Source organism: Sturnira hondurensis, unplaced genomic scaffold, assembly GCF_014824575.4.
Source record: "Sturnira hondurensis isolate 20B ecotype Veracruz unplaced genomic scaffold, ASM1482457v3 Scaffold0006505, whole genome shotgun sequence".
Lineage (NCBI taxonomy): Eukaryota > Metazoa > Chordata > Mammalia > Chiroptera > Phyllostomidae > Sturnira > Sturnira hondurensis.
This window is the reverse complement of record NW_028079136.1, coordinates 6,393,107-6,414,912: the sequence shown is the minus strand read 5'-3', so window position 1 is coordinate 6,414,912 and position 21,806 is coordinate 6,393,107. Positions and strand designations below refer to the sequence as shown.

The following is a 21,806-nucleotide window of genomic DNA, read 5'->3' as shown; positions in this document are numbered from 1 at the left end:
GGAGGGGCAGGGCTGCCGTGTGCTTTGGATTCCCTGAGGTCAGGCCAAGGGAGGCACACTTAGTGGGACAGTTCATTCTTTGACTTCTGAATACTTGCTTTCTCATGAAATGTAAGTGGCCCTACACTCTTCACATCCAATTACTTGTTGAGCTAGTTTTAAAAATTGGCACGCTGGGTTTGGTCAGGGGACATCCCAAGTCCACAGCTGGCCCCGAGGACTAGGGGGCTGGCTCTTCTCCCTTCCCGCCCCCGGCCCGTGCTGTGACTCAGGCCATCCGGTAATTCAGGAAGGTTAACGCTTGTTCTTTTCTTCCTAGCCGAGATGCCGCGCCAGTTCCCCAAGCTGAACATCTCTGAGGTGGATGAGCAAGTCCGGCTCCTGGCCGAGAAGGTGTTTGCTAAAGTGCTCCGAGAAGAGGACAGCAAAGATGCCCTGTCCCTCTTCACCGTCCCCGAGGACTGCCCCATCGGCCAGAAGGAGGCTAAGGAGAGAGAGCTGCAGAAGGAGCTGGCGGAGCAGGAGTCTGTGGAGAGCGTGAAAAGGTTTGTCCCCACGACTCAGCTGTCATGTTTCCAGTTGTGTAGACCCAGGCAGACTGTGGGTGTTAGTCCTGAGATGAGGTGGCTCATGGGAACCAGTCTGTCCCTGGGTGCTGAGTTTATTTCTTAACCAAAACCACTTCATCACCAATTTCTTGAAGGACATTTCGGTGCCCCTGTTCAGTTGAAAAGATGAAAGAAACCGCTCTCTCTTTGCTGTTGTTTTTATAATGGATCAGGTGCATAAATACACACCATTTCCAAATGAAATGTCCATTTTCTTTTTGGAAATTTGAGGACTTCTTAGGAAATATAAATTTTACTTCTTTTTATCACTTGACAAGTGCTTTGCATTATTAATGAACTCAGTTCACTACTTCCTTATAAACTGATCACTTTGGAACTGTAATAATGAGGAGTCCTGGCATTTTTCTATCACCAGGAATAAGACGTTTCTGACTCCAGTTTCCGTTATGTGCTACGTGGGCCTGACGCCTTTAAAAAGAGATTCTTCTCTTATCAATGTTCAGGCTAACGATAGAATGGAAGCCTTCTTCCTCTAAGTCCAAATGCTGCTCCGTGGTTTCCAGAAATTCCTCGCAAACTCCTCTCCAGAAACATTGTTCTATCCCTACTTAATGGGTGGCATTGGTCTTGGTTTGCCCCTGTCTGCCCCTTTGGACCGGAAGGCGTTGAGGATGGGGTCTGGCTCCCACTGCACGCCCAGGACTCAGCCTGCGGTGGTGAGCAGATGTGTAGTGGAGGAAATATATCCTGTTTCCCTGTGGCCACCACAGACACTACATCGGGGTGGCCACTGCTCCCTGGACCGTGGTGTTCTGCCACTCACTAGTATGCTCTGTGACCTTGGGCAAATTAGGAAACCTCTCTGTGCCCCAGTTTCTTCCTCCTGTACAAAATGAGGATGGTGATAGTAGTTGCTTTCCTGAGGTGTTGTGAGGAGTGAGGGAATTAGCACCTGGCTGGGGACAGTGCCTGGGTCACAGTGAGCCCCCCGTGCATGCTCACGCTCCGACTTCCTGCTGCCCAGATGGAGGTGGGCAGCAATACGGCCACCTCTTGCTGTGGGTGAAGTGCTGGGCTGTGCGATTTATTTTCCTTCCCTAATCCCCACCTCAGGCTTATCAAGTGGATATTCTTATGCCCTCAGTTTCGCAGATTAGGAAAATAAGGCTCAGAGAAATTAATTTGCACAAGGACACATAGCAAATAAGTGACAGAGCAGAAACTGAACTTCACGTCTGTTGAACGCAGAACCCCCCACTTTGACCCTGGGGCTCTCCCCTTGTTAGGCAGGGGCGGGGTCTGCGGTGCCATCTGGAATCATGCCACTGGAGTGACCCTGGGTGTTGGTCCCCAGAATGGAATTGCCAGCTCCTGAGTGAAATGGGGGGAAGCTGAGCCAAAGCTCCACCCTACCCACTGGCTTTTTTTTGTCCTGCCCAGTGACAGCCTGGTCCCTGGACTCCCTGTCCAATCTAACAGTGTCCTCTGGGGCTGTGCATCCCCCTCCATTGGTCTTTTAGCTTCCCTGCTCAGTAGGGGTACGGTTGTGCAAATATTCCGGTGTGGACACTTTTCTGGAGGAACTTTCTCCGCGGCTTCCTCTTCATCTCTTGCTCCTCCCTGACATTCTGAAATATACATGGTGATATGGCACCCTCCTGCCAGGAGCCCACGGGCCTGAGGCCAGCAGCAGGTCTCCAGATATGCAGAGTCGGTAGATTTGTGTTTTAAATTGTGACGTGAGGTGGGGCTTCCAGTTTTGGAAAAGCCCTCCCGACCCTGGCTCCTCTGATACACCTGAATATTCCTGGTGTTTGGAGAAGGCTTTTAAAGGTATTTTCATTTTTACAAACATTTTTTTTCCTCTCACTAAAAAAACAAAACAAAACAAAAGCAATTCTAGGTGTGTTGTAAAAACACAAGCTAGAACCAGGAAGTAAAACAGCTTCTTGCAAAAAAGAAAAACTGTGATCTGTGAGTAAGAAAGATGAGCACGTAAAACATGGTGCTCGCCGTGGAGGATTCCAGTGGCTGTAAGAACTGAGTGGGGCTCCAACATCGCCCCTCCGGAACTGGGGGCCGAGCCCAGAGAGCCAGAGCTCCAGGCAGCTCAGGGAAGCACTTGTTTTTACAGGCCAGGCTCCCACTGGGAGACCAGCAGGGAGGGCTTGCTGCAGAGTCCTGCCTCCTGAGGAGATGACATTGTCCAGGTCTCTCCTGGGATGCGGAGTTGGCTCAAGGTGAGGGGGAGGGTGGACTCTCTATGGAGTCAGAGTCAGGAGGCAAAGACAAGAAGGCAGGAACAGCTGGTGGTACCCAGGAGCTATCTCCTGTCCACTTTGAATCCCATCGTATTAGCTCCCCCGTGTTTGCCCAAGCCACAAAGTACGGAGTTGGAACTTAGCCAGCACTGACAACAGGAAGAATCTCTGAGCAACCGAATGCACATTACTGCTCCCTCGCCTCTCCTACTTCCTCCACATAGTCTGTATAGCATGCTCTCCACCCGAATAAAGTGTACCATTCAATGGTTTTTATTATATTTGCAGAATTGTGCAACCAATTTTGGAACATCTTTTTCATCACCGAAAGAAACCCCATATCTTTCAGCGGGCATCCCCCAGTACTCTCTTTCTATTTCCTACTTATTATTACTTTACAGAGATTCAACAAGCTCAGTTATCTGACCCTGTGACAAATTTAGGGAAGCAAATTAGAAGCGAGAAAAGGACTTCTAGAGCTGGGGTCACAGAAGTGATGTGTGGGGTAAGGAGCCTGGGCTGAGGACCCAGTCCATGGGGTTCACCTTTGCAAAGACAGCCCCATCCTTCATTGTGGAGTGGCCTTGAGCCAGGCTCCTAACTAACTGCAGGACCCCTTTTCCAATCTGCACAAGGAGGAAAATGAAAGGGTCTTTCTTGTGAGAATTAGAGGAGCTAATACGTGGTGTCCAACCTTTTGGCATCTCTGGGCCACACTGGAAGAAGAAGAGTTGTCTTGGGCCACACATTAAATACACAAACGCTAATGAAAACTGATGAGCAAAAAAAGGTTTTAAGTACATTTGCAACTTTGTGATGGGTCGAATTCATAGCTGTCCTGGGCTGAGGGTTGGACACCCCTGGTTCTGAAGAATTCGAAGCACAGCGTCTCAGAGCAAAATGCATCGAAGATTGATCGTACAGTGATGACCCCAAGTCAGTCACCAAGAGAACTTTAGGTTGCGTTCAGCCTGGTCAGATTAAGATACAGGAATTACGATTTGTATTTTAAAAAGCCACACTGAAGTTGGAATTTTTAAAAATTAGGGTATAAAGGGGACAGATGTTATCTGAAAAATTTAGCTCTCCAGAACAGCTGCTTCCTTGAGAATGTATGGAGTAAAGTAGATAAATAGATATTTGTTATGAATTGAGCATAGCCCATCATTTTATCTTATGAAACTTCTTCATTTGGGTAGGTAACTTGTTGATTCAGGGCCATTGACAAAGAAGCTCCGTTTGAAATAGTTTATCTGCTTTCCACATTGAGAATGGAGCATTTTGACCTCTGGGATCTTTTGGGAGGAAGGGCAGCTGGGAAGGACTGGGGCAAAGGAGATGGGAGGAGGCAGGTGAATGGAGACCTACCCTTGGTCTGGAGGGAGCCATGAAGGGCAGCTATAGGTGAGGGTTGGTTATCTGTCAGAGGAAAGTGAAGGGAGAGGCTGGGCTTGAGGCTGTGAGTCTTTACACCTGGTGGGCTTCAGGTAAGTGAATCAAAGGAACACCCACCCAGTCAGGCGGCAGGTCACTTGGCCTGCAGGTGCAGATGGAGCAGTCAGTGTTGCATGGGGGGCCCTCTGCATACCCCACCCATAGGGCCCTCATGCAGTGTATGTCATGGTCAGCTCTTCCTACCTTCTCCGTTTTGGATAGGCTGGGACCTCTGGTCTCAATCACAGAGAAGGTATCAGTTCTTCAGCTGTGCTCCTCAAACCTGGGGTGCTGCCTTCCAGAAGGGTCAGTGCAATGACAGTGGAGGCAACAGGAGCGGATGAGCCCAAGGAAGTGGGGAATGCCTGCCCCACCTAACGGCGTTCAGATTGTTAGTGAAACCAGTGCTGGCTTGTGTGACTCCTGCCTTGAACCTTTTGAGTCCCTCACCTGGAGGGGTAGGCACTGCCCGAATGACGTGAGTGTGTGGGTGGGAGGGGTTTGAACAAGCCCTCCCAATTCTGGAATGTCCCTCTCTCCCTCGGGAATGATGCAGGGAGCCTTCTCTGACCCTGCTGCTCCACCAGGCCCACCCCCAGTCTGGATTCGGTGTCTCCTCTGGGACCCCGAAACAGCCAGGGCTTCTCACTGCACCGACCCCGTTGTGTGAGGCAGTGAGACAGTCTGTGGAACTGTCCAGCCATCGGTGGGTCTGTGACTCAGATGACAGTCATGGTGAGCCTCTATTGTTGTGACACACTTGGGGCTTCAGGTGGCCTGGAGAGGGACAGAAGCACGTGTGCACACACACACACACATACACACCCAGCTGCTGTTCTCACCATTGTTGCTGGGTGTGTGTAGGAAGCACACGAGGTATGGGCTTATGGTAGGCAGCATGTCTGAAACGGGGCCCCAGAAGTGTCCCTCTGTAATCTCCAGACCCTTCAAACATCAGGAGACAGCTCTCCTGGATTATGCTGGGCTTGTATGGCACAGGTCGGCCCCTGGAGTCGGGGTTCTATTTTCTCTGTCCACCTACCCCAGGGCCTGGCACACAGTCATTTATTGAATGGAGTCAGGTCCTCGGGTGGCCCCCTGACTCACAGTAGGTGGTCGAGAGCCTTTGGGGAAAGGTTTGCTCTGGTGCCCCTCCCTGCCTGGAAGCCCTCTAGGCGGCGTACACAGGGCAGTGGGCTGCAGAGGTCCCTGGGAAGACGCTGGCTGTTCTCTAGAAGAGCAAGGAGCACCCTGGGTCTTAATTTGGGTTTAGCATGTTAATCAAATGTCATGATCAAAGGCTCTGGGATGCCTGGTTCTGAGAAGCTGAGGAGGGCTGAGGAGTGGGGCAGAGTAGGGGTGAGGACATGGTGACTGGCAGGGGCAGCGAAGGGCCATAGAGCAGGTGGGGGCGTCCGAGCAGCTGAGATGAGCTGTTCATCATCTCATGTTGACAACCTGGTTGGGCAAGAAGGCCTCTGTGGCCCAGGAGGAGAAGCTGCTCCCTGGCCCTTCAGGCTCCCTGGCTTCGCCTGGAGCTGGTGTCCTCACAGTCCCACACCCTGCCAGCTTTTTTGGCAGGAGTGTGTTTTTGCCAGGTGAGCGTGTGGGTGGGAAAGGAGGGGGCGTGCCAGCTGGGACAGAGTGAGCTGGCTTCCTCTGGTGCCCGGGGCGAGTGCGAGGTGCAACAGGTGGGACTGTAAACAGGCAGATCTTGGCCCATCCTGAGGAAGTGCTTTCTAACAGTGGCATCAGATCATATTTTGTTTACCTTGTGTTTATGTGCCTAGCCCTGGCCTGGCCCAGAGTAGGTGCTTGGTAAATGTTTTTTGAATAATGATTGAATGCTGATGTCTTATTGAGAAATGTAGTGAGCTCTCTGTTACTGGAGGTATTTGAGCAACAGCTGCCTTCATGAGAGGGTTGGAGTGTGTCATCTTCACAGCCCTTTGCAGCCAGGGGACCCCGTGGGTCTCTGACTCGGGTGACGGTTATGGTAAGCCTCTATTGTGTTGTGACACAGGTGGGGCTTCAGGTGGCCTGGAGAGGGACAGAAGCACATGTGTGCACACACACTTATACACACCCAGCTGCTCTTCTTGCCTTTGTTGGCTGAGCCTCGGTTGAGTAGGAAGCACACGAGTACGGGGTTATGGTAGGCAGCATGTCTGAAACGGCCCGGAGAGGTGTCCCTCGGTAACCTCCAGACTGAACATCACAGACTCCCGGGGTTATGCTGTGCTGTTGGGCACAGTGGACCTCCAGAGAGGGAAGTTCCCAGGCGGGCCTCACCTAATCACATGAGCCTCGGAGCAGGGAGCTTTCCCAGGCTGGTTATAGAAGGGGAGGTCAGAGAGATTCGGAGCATCAGCACCATGAGCCATGCCTGCCTTTGAAGATGGAGAGGTCTGTGTGTAGGCATGGAGTGACCCCTGCCCAGGGCCAGCAAGGAACCAGGGACCTCAGTCTATGGCCACATGGGACTGAATTCTGCCAACACCCTAAATGAGCTTGGGAATGGATTTCCTCACAGAATCTCCAGGTAAGAGCTCAGTAGCTCAGTGTGGCCAACATCTTGATTCTGGCCTCCGATGCCCTGAGCATAGAGCCCAGCCATGCCCTCCCAGACTTCTCACCTGCAGAGCTGTGAGCCAGCAAACGGGTGTTGCCTAAAGCCATGTGGCTGCAGCAGTTTGTCGTGCAGCAAGAGAAAATGAACACAGGGCCCTCTCCTTGGGCTCCATTTAGCTTTCCCAACATTCTGAGATATAAGCTTAGGGTTAGCTCTGGTTATTCCAAGTCCTTGTTTAAGGTGAGTGGGCCCTGAGGAGGAGTTGGCTCATTTGTTGTTAAGCCTTGAGCCTGCAAAGTCTGAGGTCTGGCCCAATGAAGTTCACATGTGACAACCGAGGCTCGCCTGAAGACCATGGCTGGAGTCATGGATGTCTTCAAGAAGGAGAATTCTTTGGACATTAGTAGGTGGATACTGGCTTCCTCACTGGGCGGAAGAATATGTACATTCCTAAGATAATCTGTGTGGGGTGTTGGCTTAGTCAGCCTTCTGATCGTTGAAGGCTTTTTTTTTAATGCCATTTTTACTTGTTGCTCACTTTACATTGCTTCTCCTTGGCAGGACCAGCTATCAGGCTGCCCTGGCTGAGGCATGTGCAGAAGTTGGCGTAGAGATTAAGAGCAGTGACTTAGCAGGGGTGTGAGTGACACAGAAGCCAGTCTCAGGGGACCCAAGGGAGCCTGTCAGAATGTGACAGGGAGTCCAGAGTAATGGCTCTTCCTCTAAGTGTGAGTGTCCAAACAATGACAAAGTGAGAACCTCGTTAGTCGAGGTGATGATGGACTGATGGGAGTTGGCATCTCCCTCGGCTCAGTGCTGTGTGATGAATGGGTGGCAGGCAGCGAGGAGCCTGGGGCTGAGGCTCCTGGAGTTCATTCAGGCTGTTTCCCAAACAACCCAGTGCACCTGTCATGCAGGGCCAGCGGCAGGGCAAAACAGACTCCTGGGAAGTGGCCGCATCTACTCCAGGTGTAAACAGTCTTGTCCCCAGAGAAGTGAGCCATGGCAAGCAGAGGGTGTATGAACAGGGGAAGGAACTGTGGTTCCTGCAAAACAGTCGCTGGGTCTGTGAGGAGACCTGGCCAAGAGCCAGGAAGAGGACAGCTGCTTCCCGTGAGCGATGAGGCTCTTTTAGACATTAACCAGTTTCTCCACACCCTATAGATGCCACAGGTGCCTAGAGAAAGGGAGGGGTCTCATGGACTCTGGTGGGGCACGATTGTCACCAAGTCCTTTGCTGGTGGCTGTTGGCCCTAGTTGTGGTGGGATAAATATCCACGAGGCTGCTGGGCCCTCTGGCACAAGGTAGGGCAACTGGTCTTGTTTCTAGCATGCGCACCACTTTGTGGCAATGCTAGGGGACTGTTCCATTGGAAGCAGAAGGGGACACAGGAGAGGGGAGTGTTCAGGGTCTTAGCTCCCTGCTGTTAATTCCTGTCCTCGGATCCTAGGACTTGGAGTGGTGTCATTTGAAACATGACCACTTAGTTAATGAGGAAGGTGAGTATTTCACAGATCAGCATCGCAAATAAGCACGAGCTTATAGCATTTTAAACCAACCTTGTGCCCACTTCTTCAGGAGTATGTGAAGTCTTATTTTGGTGCCAAGGTGACAGGTCCAAAGGGACCTGAAGTTGATGCTGAATCATAACAGACACATGTCTGTGCCTGGCCAGCAGAAGCAGCTGGGAGGGCACATGTGTCAGACTGGAGGAAGGTGGGGTGATGGGGCAGAGCAAGTGTCAGGGAGTGGGCAGGCTGAGGGCTAGCTGCCACCTCGCCTCCCGATTCTGAGTAAGCCGTCTCCCATCTCTGGGCCCCTGACTCTTTTGATGAAACAAGCCGGTGGGACTGGTCCATTGTCATGATGTCTTCTGGCTCCAGTGCCCTGAACTTCTAACGCTCTGAAGAACGGTGCAACTTCTCTCTGTGAGCCTGCTCATGGTCCTTCCTGACTGTTTGTATGCTGGGACTAGAGCTTGGGTTACCTGAAGTTAGCACGTCGGTTTGTTTGACGTTGTCCTCACCTCCCCTGTCCTGGGCAGTCTGCCCCCTGTGTCCTGAGACACTGCCTACTCTAATGCTCTGTGTGCAGTGCAGACAGCCCACGGCCATTGCCAGTGACCACAGGGATGGGTGTCTGGATGGCTGTTCTGTATCTTATGCAAAGAGATGTGTGTAAGAGCAAGGCACAGATAATTAGGTCTTCTTAATGGCAGGACCAGCATCAGCGACTAGTTAGAGCAAAATTCTCCTGCCATGTGCATAACAAGACTCTTTATCACTTGCCCCAATTAGCTACTGATGTCTCCCACTTCTCCTTGTCCTTGGCTTTTAGAAAGAAAAGTTTCAAGATGATTCGGTCCCAGTCCCTGTCTCTGCAAATGCCAACGCAGCAAGATTGGAAGGGCCCCCCGACAGCCACTCCGGTCATGTCTCCCTCAACCCCTGTGCTCCCTGGAGCACCTTCCCAGGCCATGCCAGCGCCCTATGCCATGCCCGAGTACCAGCGGGTAACCATCAGTGGAGATTACTGTGCTGGGGTAAGGTGTCTCCCCCTCTCTGCTCTCCGTGGACTCCCCTGGGGGCTGTGTGAGGGTTGAACATGCCTTGTGCTGAGGCCAGGGCCCCTTGGGCCATTGGGTTATGCCCAGCTGTGAAGCCTGGCCCTGTTTGTGGGTGTCTGGGAGGTGGTAGGCAGGAGGCACAGGAATCAGAGAAGAAGGAGGGCCCTGGCTGAGGATGTGGGGTATAGGTGTGTCTAGGGTGCCGTCCATCCCTGTAAGGAGGCCATAGGGCTGTGGGCTGGCACACCACGGCAATCGTCCCCTCAGTTCCATATCTTCTCTGACCCTAGAGTGCCATGGGTGTCCAACCAGTGTGGCCACAGGCCACACACAGCCCAGAGAGACTGTGAATGCGACCCAACACAAAATCGTAAATTTACCTAAAACACTATGAGATAGTTTTGTGATTACGTGTTGCAGTGTATTTAATATGTGGCCCAAGACAACTCCTCTTCTTCCAGGGTGGTGCAGAGACACCAAAAGATCGGACACCCCTGCTAGCCCATCAAGGAAGGTGCCAGCTTGGGCCCTTTAGTATTCCCAGTCCTTGAATGCAGCCAGAGTCCTTGTGTTGATTGATTTGCCGATTCAGCTCTTCCCACATGCTTAGGCTCCGTACCCTTAAATATAGCCTAACCCACTGGACAGGAAGAGAGGGTCTTCAGGAGAAAGTGAACATGCTGATTTACACACCAGGTCACTGAAGATGTGCTGATTTCACCCAGTAGGGAGAGGCATTTTTACTGCTTATTTGGGAAGAGAAGTGTTGTTAAAGTTGGTGCTGGGGTGAAGTTTGGTTTTATCTGCCTGGCCCTCAGCCTACTGCGCGTGACTCAGTTGGCCTTGTTATTCTCTCTTTCTTTCCTTTTTAACTACAGGTTTAGAGTACGTAGTACACCTGAGAAAGCAGAGCAGCTCACTGCTTTTCTTACACATTTACCCCAGCTATAAAAATATTTATATTGTTTTTCCAGTAATAGAGAATCTTTGCATATGGTATAAGACTTAAAAGGTACAAGAATTATATCAGTTTACCAGCTACCCAATTCCCTTTCTCAGAGGCAGCCCTTGGTTTTTGGGTTTTTGGTGTTCTCACAGATGGCCTGTGTACTTGACAATTAATAATGTACACACAGTTTATTTATTTGTATACAAACGGTAGTTTACTATACACATTACACAAATGAGCCTAGCTTTTTTTTCACTTAACAGTACATCTTGGAGATAATGCCTTATCAATGGATAAAGAACCTCCTTGTTCTTTTTCACAAACACATGGTATTGCACTCTGTGGATGCACAATATCTTACTTCAGTGCCCAGGGATGGGACGTTGGGTTGGACTGGGAACACTGCAGGCCTTGTCTGAAGATGCATCGTCCCAACAAGGAGCGTTGGTGTTCGCCCAGCCTCCGGAGAGTCAAGGTGGGCTGACAGCTAGCTGAGTGGAAGGACACTGACATGGGGCATGTCCTAGGGGGTGGGGCCCCTGAACCGGGCCGCTGGTCCCAGAGAGCTACAAGTCTATGACAGGCAGGCTCACCTTGCAGATCTCCTTGGCCTCCAGGGGGTCTGCTGTCAGGCTAGAGGTTGGTTGGTGGCTGCTGGTCCTGTGTGGCCCTGAGCACCCTCTGGGGTATCTTCAGCTGTGGCCTGAGCCTGGCCGTGCCAGGTCCATCGGCTCTGCAGACAGCGTGTTTGGCTTTGTGTCGCCAGGGCTATATTTTTGTCTAAGGTGTTTGTATCTGCTCACCTATTCCCGCTGCTCTCAGAAGCTACCCACGGGAAGGACTAAAATGGAATTAACACACATTAATGGGGACACTAGGGTCAGGAACAGAGAAGCCACCCACTTAGCAAAAAACAAGGAATTAGTAAAAGTATAAAAACATATATGGAAAATATATGCCAACTGCCTTCTTCTGAGGATGGAGTGGTGTGGGGGAGGGAGGAGGGCAAACTTTTAGCTGTGTTTGTGGTGATTTATTCATTCATACATCTAAGAGATTGAAACGATGATGAAAAATATTAAAATTGTTCGCTCTGGAAGGAAGATACATGGGTGTTTGACATAGTATCTTCAGGGCTTGTCCGTGTGTTTAAAATATTCCCAAACTAAAGTGACTTTTTAACTAGAGCAGAGGAGGAAGGACACTGTCAGCCCCCCAGCCCCCAACGCTTCTCCCCACTTGCCTCTGCCCCTCCTCTGCCGCACCACCTATCCGCTGTGTGACAGTTTGGCTGCTTGTCTCCCGGGCACCCTTGGACTCTGCCCCACGTCCTTCCCAGACAGTCTAAGATAGGTGAGCCACCGAAAGGTGGGGCTTCATCTCATTCGTCTCTGGACGGCCAGCAGCCCTGGGAAAGCAGACTTCCTCGGTCCCTGGGGTTCGCGCAGATCGGACTCTGATCCTGGGACTTCCTGGCGAGGGATTTATCCTCTCTGGGTCTTGGTCCCCTGTGTGTGAGATGGGTTTCCGTGAGGACCAGATGAGATCTACAGAAAGAGTCTGGCACGTGACGCTGTCAATTAGTGCTCGTTGACGGAGTGACCTGGGGTGATGACTGATGAACCTGAAGCCCGGGGATGGCAGAGCGGCACACTGACCGTGCAGAAGTTTTTATTTTTACCTCCAAAGGGCCCATGTATTTTCTCAGCTGAAAATGATGATACTCACCCTCATGAGGCATATGGTCCAGGCTTTCCCTCTTCTCCTGCTAGGTGCAGCAGGTTTGTGGTTTAGTCAACAGCCTCGGGGCATGCAGACTGGAGTACCTGCTTCCCTCCCAGCAGCCCTAACTCTCCTCCTGTGTTGGGGGTCCCTGAGACCACCCCCGGGGCCAGTGATCTGCTAGGAGGACTCCCAGGATGCTGCACGTAGCTGAACTCTCATTAGGATTTCTTACAGTGAAAGGACACAGAGCAAAATCAGCCCAGGGCACAGGCCCCTGAGGTGGAGTCAGGAGGAGACCCTCTCCCAGTGAGGTCACTGGAACATGCTTAATTCCTCAGCATCACATTGTGACAATATGTGTGAAGTGTCATCTACCATAGAGGCTCATTAGAGGCTCAGCGCCCAAAGATCTTGCAGCTGGTCACACATCTGCATAGCACACCCCACATTCCAGGCTCCCAGAAGGAAATGTTCAGCCTGAACCAGAGTGTTCGTGTACACAGAATGTTTGTGTAAACAGTGAACCGCTCTGATTAGTCAGGGAACGGTGGGAATGCTTCCGAAACCCAAGTTGCCAGCTACCAGCCAAGGGCCAGCCCTGCAGCAGACCTTGCTAAGGACAGCGGCCTCAGGCTGGCTGCGGGAACGCTGTTCTGCGCACCTCCCTCTGCAGATCACTGTGGAGGACTACGAGCAGGCGGCCAAGAGCCTGGCCAAGGCCCTGATGATCCGGGAGAAGTACACCCGACTCGCCTATCACCGCTTCCCGAGGACCACAGCCAAGTACCTGGGTCATTCACAGGTGGACACAGCACCCCCGACAGAGGCCCTCCCAGGTATGCCGCTGGGCTGCAGGTGGGGTTTCAAGTGGGACGTTTCACCAGCTGGATGCATTTCCCCCGGGTGGTGCTGTGAGGGCAGGGACCTGATCCTGGTTTCTCCTACCGAGTTTGCTGGCTTCCCCAAGAATGAGTCTCTGTGCTGCACCCAGCATAGGGCTGAGCTGTGGAAGGTAGGAGAGAGAGGAAAGGCAGTCCAGATTTGGGAAGTTTTCCAGGGGGACAGGCAGTCTCATGTTGGGTATTTGAAACAACACGTTCAACCATTAAATGCCTCACTGCTGGTGGGGTGGGGGTAAGTACAGCGGGCGTGTTCTGGGGCAGGAGAAGTAGGTTCTGGAGTCAAACCTACTTTCTTATATTCTGATCTAAGCTCCGCCACTTTCTTGGGCAAGGATTTCCCCAAACCTCGGTTTCTCAAGCTGTAAAATGGGAATACTAACAATGCCTACCCTCTGGGCCTCCTAAGAGGATCACGTGAAGGAGTGCAGGTGAAGTACTCAGCGCAGTTCTGGCATCTAGTGAGTGTTGGATGACTGGCAGCTTTGTTTATGCTGCGGAGTTTGGGGGAGGGGAGGCCAGCGAGAGCAGGACGGTCTCTGGAGGGATCCTTTTGGCCTGCGAAGGGCTCAGGAGCAGCAGAGACTGTAGGTAAGCGATGCGAATGAGGACAATAGGAAACATGGATACTGAGATTTGGTGGGGGGACCCAATCAGGGCCTAGTGGTCTGTGCCAGGGCCTGTGAATGGGCTGCCCCCTGAGTGTAGTTGGTGCCATCTCTGGCTTCTCTGAAGCTCTGAGACCTGGTCTGGGAGCATCTATCACCCCCAGGGGCCCTGGGTACGTCCCGGCCCTTCTGCACTCACTTCCCTGTCTGGCTGAGGGAAGTTGGTAACACCTGCCACATTTTGGGCAAAGGCAGACAGGACTGGCTGTCAAACGTGCACTTTATACAAACCAGAGTACCCGGGGGTCCTGGGCAGGAGTGTGGTGGGATGGAGGCGGTTATACTGTCTTTGTCCCGCAGGCCACTGGCACCTCTTAGGGACTCCTGAGCATCCTGTGGCCATGCCTGGTGGGGGCACATCAGTTCCCAGCTCTTCAGCCCATGGTGCCTCACATCCGCTCCAGGCGCAGTCCACTCTGAGCACTGACGGGGGACTCCCACGCAGGGCACCCCACATGGGTTGCTTCCTTTGATGAAGACTCCAGGGTTTCCTCCTGCCTGGGCTGGCGTCTGGGCAGCTGGACTGTATGTGGGGTTGGCTGATGTACAGAGGGGAAGCCTCCAGGTCCACTGCTATTAAGCAGAACCTGTTCCTTGGTCAGAGAGAGAAAGCCTATGAAGAGCTAGGAAAAGTCATCATAAGAATGCCCTATAATTTATGTGTTTGGCATTGCTATTTACAAAGCATCTTCCTATACCCTCTATTGCAGCCCTCACAACAGGCTGTTAAGGCAGGGGGGTGTAATCCTCAGATGAGCAGAAAGGATCAGAGGTAAAGTGGTTTGCTCAATGTCTCATAGCTGGGAAATAGCCAAGAGTAAAAGTACTCTTACCTCCTGTGGGCTAATTCAACCCGTAGTGGTGGGGACAGAGAGCTCTGCCGTGGGCATGCCCTGCAGTCTGGGACACAAGCCCTAGGCCGTGCTCATCTGGGGAAGGAGCAGGGGGCTTCCTTACCTAGCCCCTTGGCCGCCCTGGGCTCAGGAAGATGTGGGGCGACTGGGGCAGTTATGCTTCCTGGGTTCCCAGCTGCTGTCTGTTGTCTTATTAGAAGACACAGCTACCGTGTTAGAATGTCTGGTGGCCCTGAAGTGCCCAGCAGGCTTCAGCTCATTCCAGTTAAATTTAAAAAGTTTGCCAGCTGTGTTCCAGGGACTGCCCTAGGAAATGGGAAACAAAACAAACATATACTACCCAAGATAGCTAAGTGAAATTATTTTACATAGTAGTAGGTGCTAGGGAAACAAAATAAAGCAGGGAAGGGGGTGTGAAATGCCAGGGTGGGTGGGGGTGGGTGGGGGTCGTTGGGTTTTATATAGGTTGACCAGGACAAGCCTCACTGAGAATGTGACTTTGGAGCTCACGTGAGCTCAGGAGGTCAAGGGCACTTGGCCATCACTCAATCCTGTTTTGCAGACTTCCACCCTCTCCCACTGCCCCAGGAAGACCCTTACTGTCTAGATGATGCTCCCCCCAACCTGGGCTACCTGGTCCGCATGCAGGGGGGCATCCTCTTTGTGTACGATAACCCGGAGATGCTGGAGTGCCAGGAGCCCCACAGCCTGCCCTATCCCGACCTGGAGACCTACACGGTGGACATGAGCCACATCCTGGCCCTCATCACTGATGGCCCCACGTAAGCCCGCTTTCCCCCAGTCTGCCTCTCCTTGTTCTCCTTGTATGGGTGCTCTTCTGTAGGTAAGGGGCTGGGAGAAGCCATCTAGGTCACCCCTTTGCTCTGGGTGTTCCTGCCCTGAAACCATCCCAGAAAGAGTGGTTTCCCCTTTACCCAGTGCCCTGTGGGTTTCTGCAACAATTCTCCTTCACAGGCTGGCATATTCTTAGAGCTGGTCTCACCTGTCCTGCATGTGTGGAGGTGGAGCTTCCTCCCAGGCATGGTGACAGCCTTGCAGTTACGAGCCCAGGCCATTTCTATAGATGGTGGGGGAGCGATGAAGACTGTTGCTTCCATTATTGGGTTTTCTGTTTCTGGAGGGGAGAGTGCAGGGAGTCTGGGAGCTTTGTGCCATGACACCCCTGTGATGCTTGTGGGCTTGGCTTGTACTAACCTGGCAAGAGGTTGTTTTCTTGAATCTGGTCCCTCACTTTTGGGTGAGCATTTAAGCTAGTCAGCAATGGATGTCCAGCATGACTGGACACCGAGTGGCAGTGCTGTGTGTGCCCAGGCAGAACTAGGGGCCTGGGGGAGGGAGAGGGTGCTGGTTACCCCTGAGGAACTTCTCTTTGCCCTGCCTTTTGGGTTTGGCTGGGAATGGACCTGAGGCCAGTATCTAAGAGAGGAGAATGGGCCTGAGGGGGATGGGCAGGTGGCCCTTGGCCACGCTGATCTGAGGGCAGATAAGACCTGGGAGGGGGAGGGGCAGTTCCTGAGAGGCTTGCCTCAGGCCGTGTGAGGACCTTTGAGGGAAAGCCTTGAGAGGGAGGGGAAGACAGTGAAGGTGGGGCTCTTACAGAGAATCCTGTTTGGCATAGAGCCTGGGTGAGATGACCTTTGAAATCCCTTGTGACCCTGAGACACTCCTGTGCGCCTCTCTGGGGCCCTTTATGAAAGTCTGAGTGGCTGCTGTTGGGGCAGCACAAGGAAGCAGGTGGCACAACTGCAGCTGCAGGTTCCGTTTGGCCGTGGACACGGGCGTGTGGCTAGGCATCCGGGCTGGGTGTGCGGTGGCGGTTGGTCTCAAGCAGAGAGCACCCCACCCCCCATGGGTTTTTTGCCAGCTGGTGGGGGCATCGCTTTTAGCAGAGATTTGTGTCTTAGTAACAAACATCTCTGCATTTTCCTTCTGTCCACAATGCAAACCTCAGAGTTTAGAGGTCCTGGGTCTTGGGGTCTGGGAGAGACCTTTTGGTCAGACGGTGATTTCTCTGCTCGCCAAGGTGGTCAGGTCATGCCTGAGAGTTCGACTGTGTTATTGGTCTCCTGGGCAGAAGTTAAATTCCTTTCAAAGAATTACAGGTGGCTGAGGGTAGATGGGAGGGAAACAAAAGGAAAGGGTGAAGGAGGGAAATTTATTGAGTGTCCACTCTGCCCAGAGGTGGGCCCTTCACGTGCATAAATCAATTTAACCTTCCTGTTAATCTTGGGCGTTGCCCACTCTGTCTTTGTTCATGGGAAGTAGAGGCTCAAGATCAATTGCTTAAGTACGTAGAGCTGGAAGTGAAGGAACTTATATGAGGTTGCAAAGTTAGCTCCACTGCCCTGGGCCAGCTGCCCGCTCATGTCATAGAGCACATGGATGTGGTTACACAGCTCAGGTGGGTTGGTGGGGAGCTGGAACCTCCTCAGCCTTCCTCTCCATCCTGACCTTCCACCCGAGGGTCAGCCCCAGCATGCAGTGAAGGTCCCCAAACTGGAGGGCTTGATGAGACTTCCCACTATGGTATCTCCCCCATCCCAATCTGCAGGAAAACGTATTGTCACCGACGCCTGAACTTTCTGGAATCCAAGTTTGGCCTTCACGAGATGTTAAATGAAATGTCCGAGTTCAAAGAGCTGAAGAGTAACCCTCACCGAGACTTCTATAATGTGAGAAAGGTACGTTCAAGGGCCAGTGAGCAGAACCCTCCCAGTGACCCTCTCAACCCACTGGCATGTGCTGAGCCCGTCTGGGGTTGGCCTGCTGTGTGGCCTTCCTTGGGCAGAGCAGTGTGATGTGATGTGCAGAAGGATGATGGGTGTGCTGCCTTCTGTGCATCAGGCCACCGTGCCTCCGACGGTGCTTGGTACCCACCTTGTGTATCTGTTGGAGTGTGCCCTCTTGCTTGGAAAATAGGCATGACCTCTTAATTGGTCGTGAGTTGAGGCCAGGTTACTGTGAAGGTGGAGGATGTATTAAATTCATCATGGAGAAAAAAGGTTGACCTCTTTGGACTTGGGAGTTTGTGCTTTTGCTTCCTTTGGGGTCAGATGTGTTTAAAATCATGTGCTCCCTCTCTGCAGACCCTCTGAGAGAGCTTGGCCTGGGCTCATGTGGTGAGTGACCTTGGTCTCTGGCTTTCCCATTTTTTTCCATTTAACTAATATATGGCAATGCAAGGCATTAGTGCTAAGCATGGGGCATTTGATGTTGAACAAGAGTCACTTCCTGTCCATAAGAAGTTCCACGTCAATAGTGACAGGAGTGGCTGGAACTGAGATGACTTAGAGTAGGATTTAGCCAGGAAGAGGGTGGGTTTGGGAAAAGGAAGTGATGGCATCCCAGGTGGAGGAGGCAGAGGTGAAGGCACCGCAAATGCCAGGAGGGGGAGAGTGGTGTTAGAGAGGAGAGGGGTGGAGCCCTGTGTGGGCATAACTGCAGTAGTGCCGCGTGGCTGGAGCTCAGGTATTGGGAGAGGCTGGGGTGAGGGAGGCTGCGGAGGTGTGTGGGGCTCTGGATCTTGCAGGGCCCATGGGCTTCTCAGAGGAAGCGGGGAGCGATTGCTATATGGTAATTAGCTGGGAGAAAAGCTGATGGGATCAGGCCACCTGCCTGGAAGAGGAATGATCATATCTGAATCACAGCAGAGTCATCACCTCCTCAGGGCCCTCTGTCCCAGATGGGACCTCTGGAGGACTGCCCCCTCCCTGGGTCACCTTTGATAAGGGAGTGCAGGGCCGAGGAGGGTGTGGCTCCCTTGGGCAAGCCCAGCTCTGGCTGGCCGCCCTCAGCAATCGTAGGCAGGAGGCTCCCTCTGGGGAGGCCCCGGGATCATGTCTGTTAAGCATCCTGGCGTCTGGCATGGACTCCCACTTGGATGGAGTCCTTAAGAAGTGAGAGCCTGGCTTCAGCTCATGGTCTGTGAGTCTTGTGGGAGTGTTTGGGGATTACCAGATGGAGGTGAAAGGGTGTGTGTAGACACTACCTACCTGGCATTTTCACCTTCAAGCACCATTTGAGCTTCTCTGTGAGCCTTAGGTGTTCAGACAGGTGGGTGCCTTGGTGTCCACACCAGCTCCTCTTGGCCCTGCCCAAGTGCACCCTGAATGTCCAGCACGTGCCCAGATGGGCACCCAGGCCCCATGTCATCCTGCCCCCTGTGTGTGAATGCTCCGGGCCTGACTGCTGCCAGCAGTGGGGCCTGGGACCAGGGGTCCTTGCTGGCAGCACCAATTCCGACCCTGTTTGCTTCTGAGTGGGGGCCCCAGTGGGTGTTCTGGGCTGACGAGCTGTTCCTTGTGGGGCTCTGTTACACCCCAGAGCCGATCCTCAGGGTTCTCTGTCACTTTGGGGTTATCTGCTGTCTGGGTTGAGACGGCCTTGACCCCTGTCTGTGACACTATAACCAAACTCAGGTCTGGCTGCCCACTGCTACAGAAGCTAACACTTGAGGCAGTTGCTGATGTAAAGGAAAGTCATTTATTTGCAGATGCTGGCCACCTGGAAGATGGGGGACTCTTGTCACATAGCCCATCTCCACCTCTCAGTGGAGGCAGAGGTGTTTATAAGGAGGGAGAGGGGAAGAGAACAAAGAGATCCAGGGAGGGGGTTGAAAAGTCATCTACGTGCAGATGAGCCCAGCCATTCCGAGACAGAAAGTGATAGTCTGGTGTGCGTCATGCTGGTTTAGTCATCCTGAGTTTGTGTCATCCCAGCTCCATCCCAGCACATCTCCTGGAGCTAGGATGCCCTGAAGGTTGGGGTCTGTATCTTCTGAAGTTAGTTCCTAGGATTTTATTTACCCTGGGGGCTGCTTCTGTGGGAGGAGAGCTGACTTCCTGAAACCCAGAGTGGCCCCCACGTTCCGAGGTGGCTGGCAGCGTGGTGGGGGCATGCCAGGGCCGTGCTCGGCGGAGCTGCGCGTGGCCACGATGTGGGTGGTGTTTGTGATAGTACCTGCGACACTGCAGCATGTCATGGGCTGTGACACTATGAGGCCCAACTGGCAGGACTGTGTCATGGAGACAACTGTGTTTTGCTCTGAGCTAAGAAAGAGAAACTGAGTATGTTTGCGGCTTGGGAGTTGGGTGGAATTAGGCCTTGCCCACTCTGGTTTGTGTTGTATCAGGGATAGCAAATAGGTTTCATCTTCTGTGCCAAACAACCAGTTAGGAGTGACTACCTCAGGCTGCTCCCAAAGCGTAGTGAAAAGGTGCTGTGATTGATTACTGATGTCTGCATGGGTATGGAAACAGTCACTGTTGGCCTTGGGGCCAGACATCGGCCTTCCCTGTCTGGAAATTCTGCTGCTCTTTGTAGACCTGAATGTTAGGAGAAAGAAGGAATGCGCTCGGATCTTCCAGTGAAGTGAAAACACTGACATCCAGTGAGGTCTTTTACGTGTTCTCCAAATAATCATCTTGGAGATTTTGAAGTTGGATGCTTCCTGGATTGTCCAGTTGTTTTCCTCCCTCATCTTGTGACTCAGGGGAGCAAAGATGTACTGTACCCCTGCAGTGTGTCACTGGTAAGCAAGAGGTCATGACCGGAAAACCCAGAATGTGTTGAGTCACACTGAGGTGGTTGAGCCCAGCTGTGTCTGGCTGCGCTAAGCGAAGCTGACCTTCCCCTGTGGCCACATGAGCCCAGCCCATCTCTGAGGTGCCTGAGTCTTTGTACTGTGCTTTTGGTGCTTGGAATTGTTTCTTTTCTCTGATGTCTAGTGGTCTGTCTTCCTGTACTAACGGCAGGAAGGCCCTTCCTTGATGAGTGACGTGGGCTGGCTGGTATAATGCTGAGACAGGTTCAGTAGATCAAATGTCTGGCCTGGCATGACTTGGAGATGCCCGGTCGGCGTGGACAGCATTCCCAGGCCTGGCACAGTGCCTGGTTAGGCGCAGAAGTGACTGCAGAGTGCAGTGGGGCAGCCATCAGCACCCTGGCTTGTGAGGCTGCTGCCACCTGCTGGAACCTCCCTTAAGCCCTTTGGCACTTGGAAGGGGAGCCAGAAGGCCTGCTGTGACCTTAGGTTGTCCTCAGCTTGGCCAGGGCTCTGTTTCTTTGACGCTGATAGCCGAAGGGAAGGCTCTGGGGGTTCTAAGAGAGGTTGGTAGGTAGAGTGGGATTTTGTGGGCTCTCAGTGTTATATGAGCATGTGGATATTATCAAAAGTACTGGGGCCCATTATACATGTTTATTTCTTTATTTATCCATGCATTGGTTTAACTAATATATCGTATTGGGCTCTGGGGAAGGTGCTGGAGACTTAAATGCTTCAGACATGATCCCTGTCCTTGGGGAGCTCCCAGTCTAATGAAGGGGAGCCAGGAAAATAGAGTGGAGCAGGAGGACATGCACAGCACAGGGAGAGCCTGTGCCAGGTTCCCGGGTTGGGTGAAGGGAGGCTCATCAGCGGTGCTTGGGGAATCGGGACTGGCTTTCAAGTGGAGGTTGTAGGAAACTTCCAGGTGGATGAGAGCGATGAGTAAAAAGGAAGGAATGCCAGGCCAAGGAAATGCGTGGGCAACGTGACGTGGTGTGGGAGAGCCTGTTGCCTCGGGCACCCGGAAATGCAGTCGTGACTGGAGCAGGAAACAGGGCAGGGAAGGGCAGAGATAGGGCTTGATGTCAGCCTGGAATCCCAGGCTAAGGAGCTTGAGCTTAATCTTGAAGACGTGAGGGGCATTGATGTTTTGTTATGAGGAGAGTGGCCAGATCCAGCCTGCAATTTAAAAAGATCTCTTGATACTAGAAGGAGGGGGATTGGGCAGCAAGGCCAGAGGAAAGGAGACCAGTCCCGGTGTCTAGAGAAGCAATGGGGAGGGGGCATCCAGGCACTGGTGGCAGGCGCCTCCATGGCCCAGAAGGTGCTGAGGCTCTGTGCTCCCTCTCAAGGGTTGGGAGTTCCACCTGCTGTTGCCAGCGGAGGTGCCCCAGCTCAGGGGTCGGCGGGCTCTGTGTTGCAGGTGGACACGCACATCCACGCGGCTGCCTGCATGAACCAGAAGCACTTGCTACGCTTCATCAAGCACACGTACCAGACGGAGCCTGACCGAATTGTGACGGAGAAGCAGGGCCGGAAGATCACCTTGCGGCAGGTGTTTGACAGCCTGCACATGGACCCTTATGACCTCACCGTGGATTCGCTGGACGTCCACGCGGTGAGTGAGCTTCCGCCCCGGCGCCTCCAGCGGTCCTGGCTGGGGACTCAGCCCCTTGAAACGGAGCCATAATTGTGCTGAGTGTGTAAGCTGGGTGTGTAAGCAGCTCCTTCTCTTCTAGCCA

General features: G+C 52.7%; 1 protein-coding gene across 6 annotated transcripts in view; it reads left to right on the top strand.

Moving 5' to 3' along the window:
• Positions 1-21,806, top strand: part of AMPD3 (adenosine monophosphate deaminase 3) — a 45,672-nt gene that overhangs the window by 8,968 nt on the left and 14,898 nt on the right. For 5 of the 6 annotated variants that reach the window (XM_037050075.1, XM_037050077.1, XM_037050074.1 and 2 more), the window contains exons 2-7: positions 320-545; positions 9,175-9,379; positions 12,751-12,913; positions 15,061-15,280; positions 17,071-17,200; positions 21,488-21,682. In XM_037050075.1, coding sequence (XP_036905970.1) covers positions 325-545; positions 9,175-9,379; positions 12,751-12,913; positions 15,061-15,280; positions 17,071-17,200; positions 21,488-21,682 — 1,134 coding nt within the window. In that variant the 5' untranslated portion in view covers positions 320-324. Of the gene's footprint in view, positions 1-319; positions 546-9,174; positions 9,380-12,750; positions 12,914-15,060; positions 15,281-17,070; positions 17,201-21,487; positions 21,683-21,806 lie in introns of those variants that run through there. The other variant, XM_037050079.1, reaches the window with a different exon arrangement.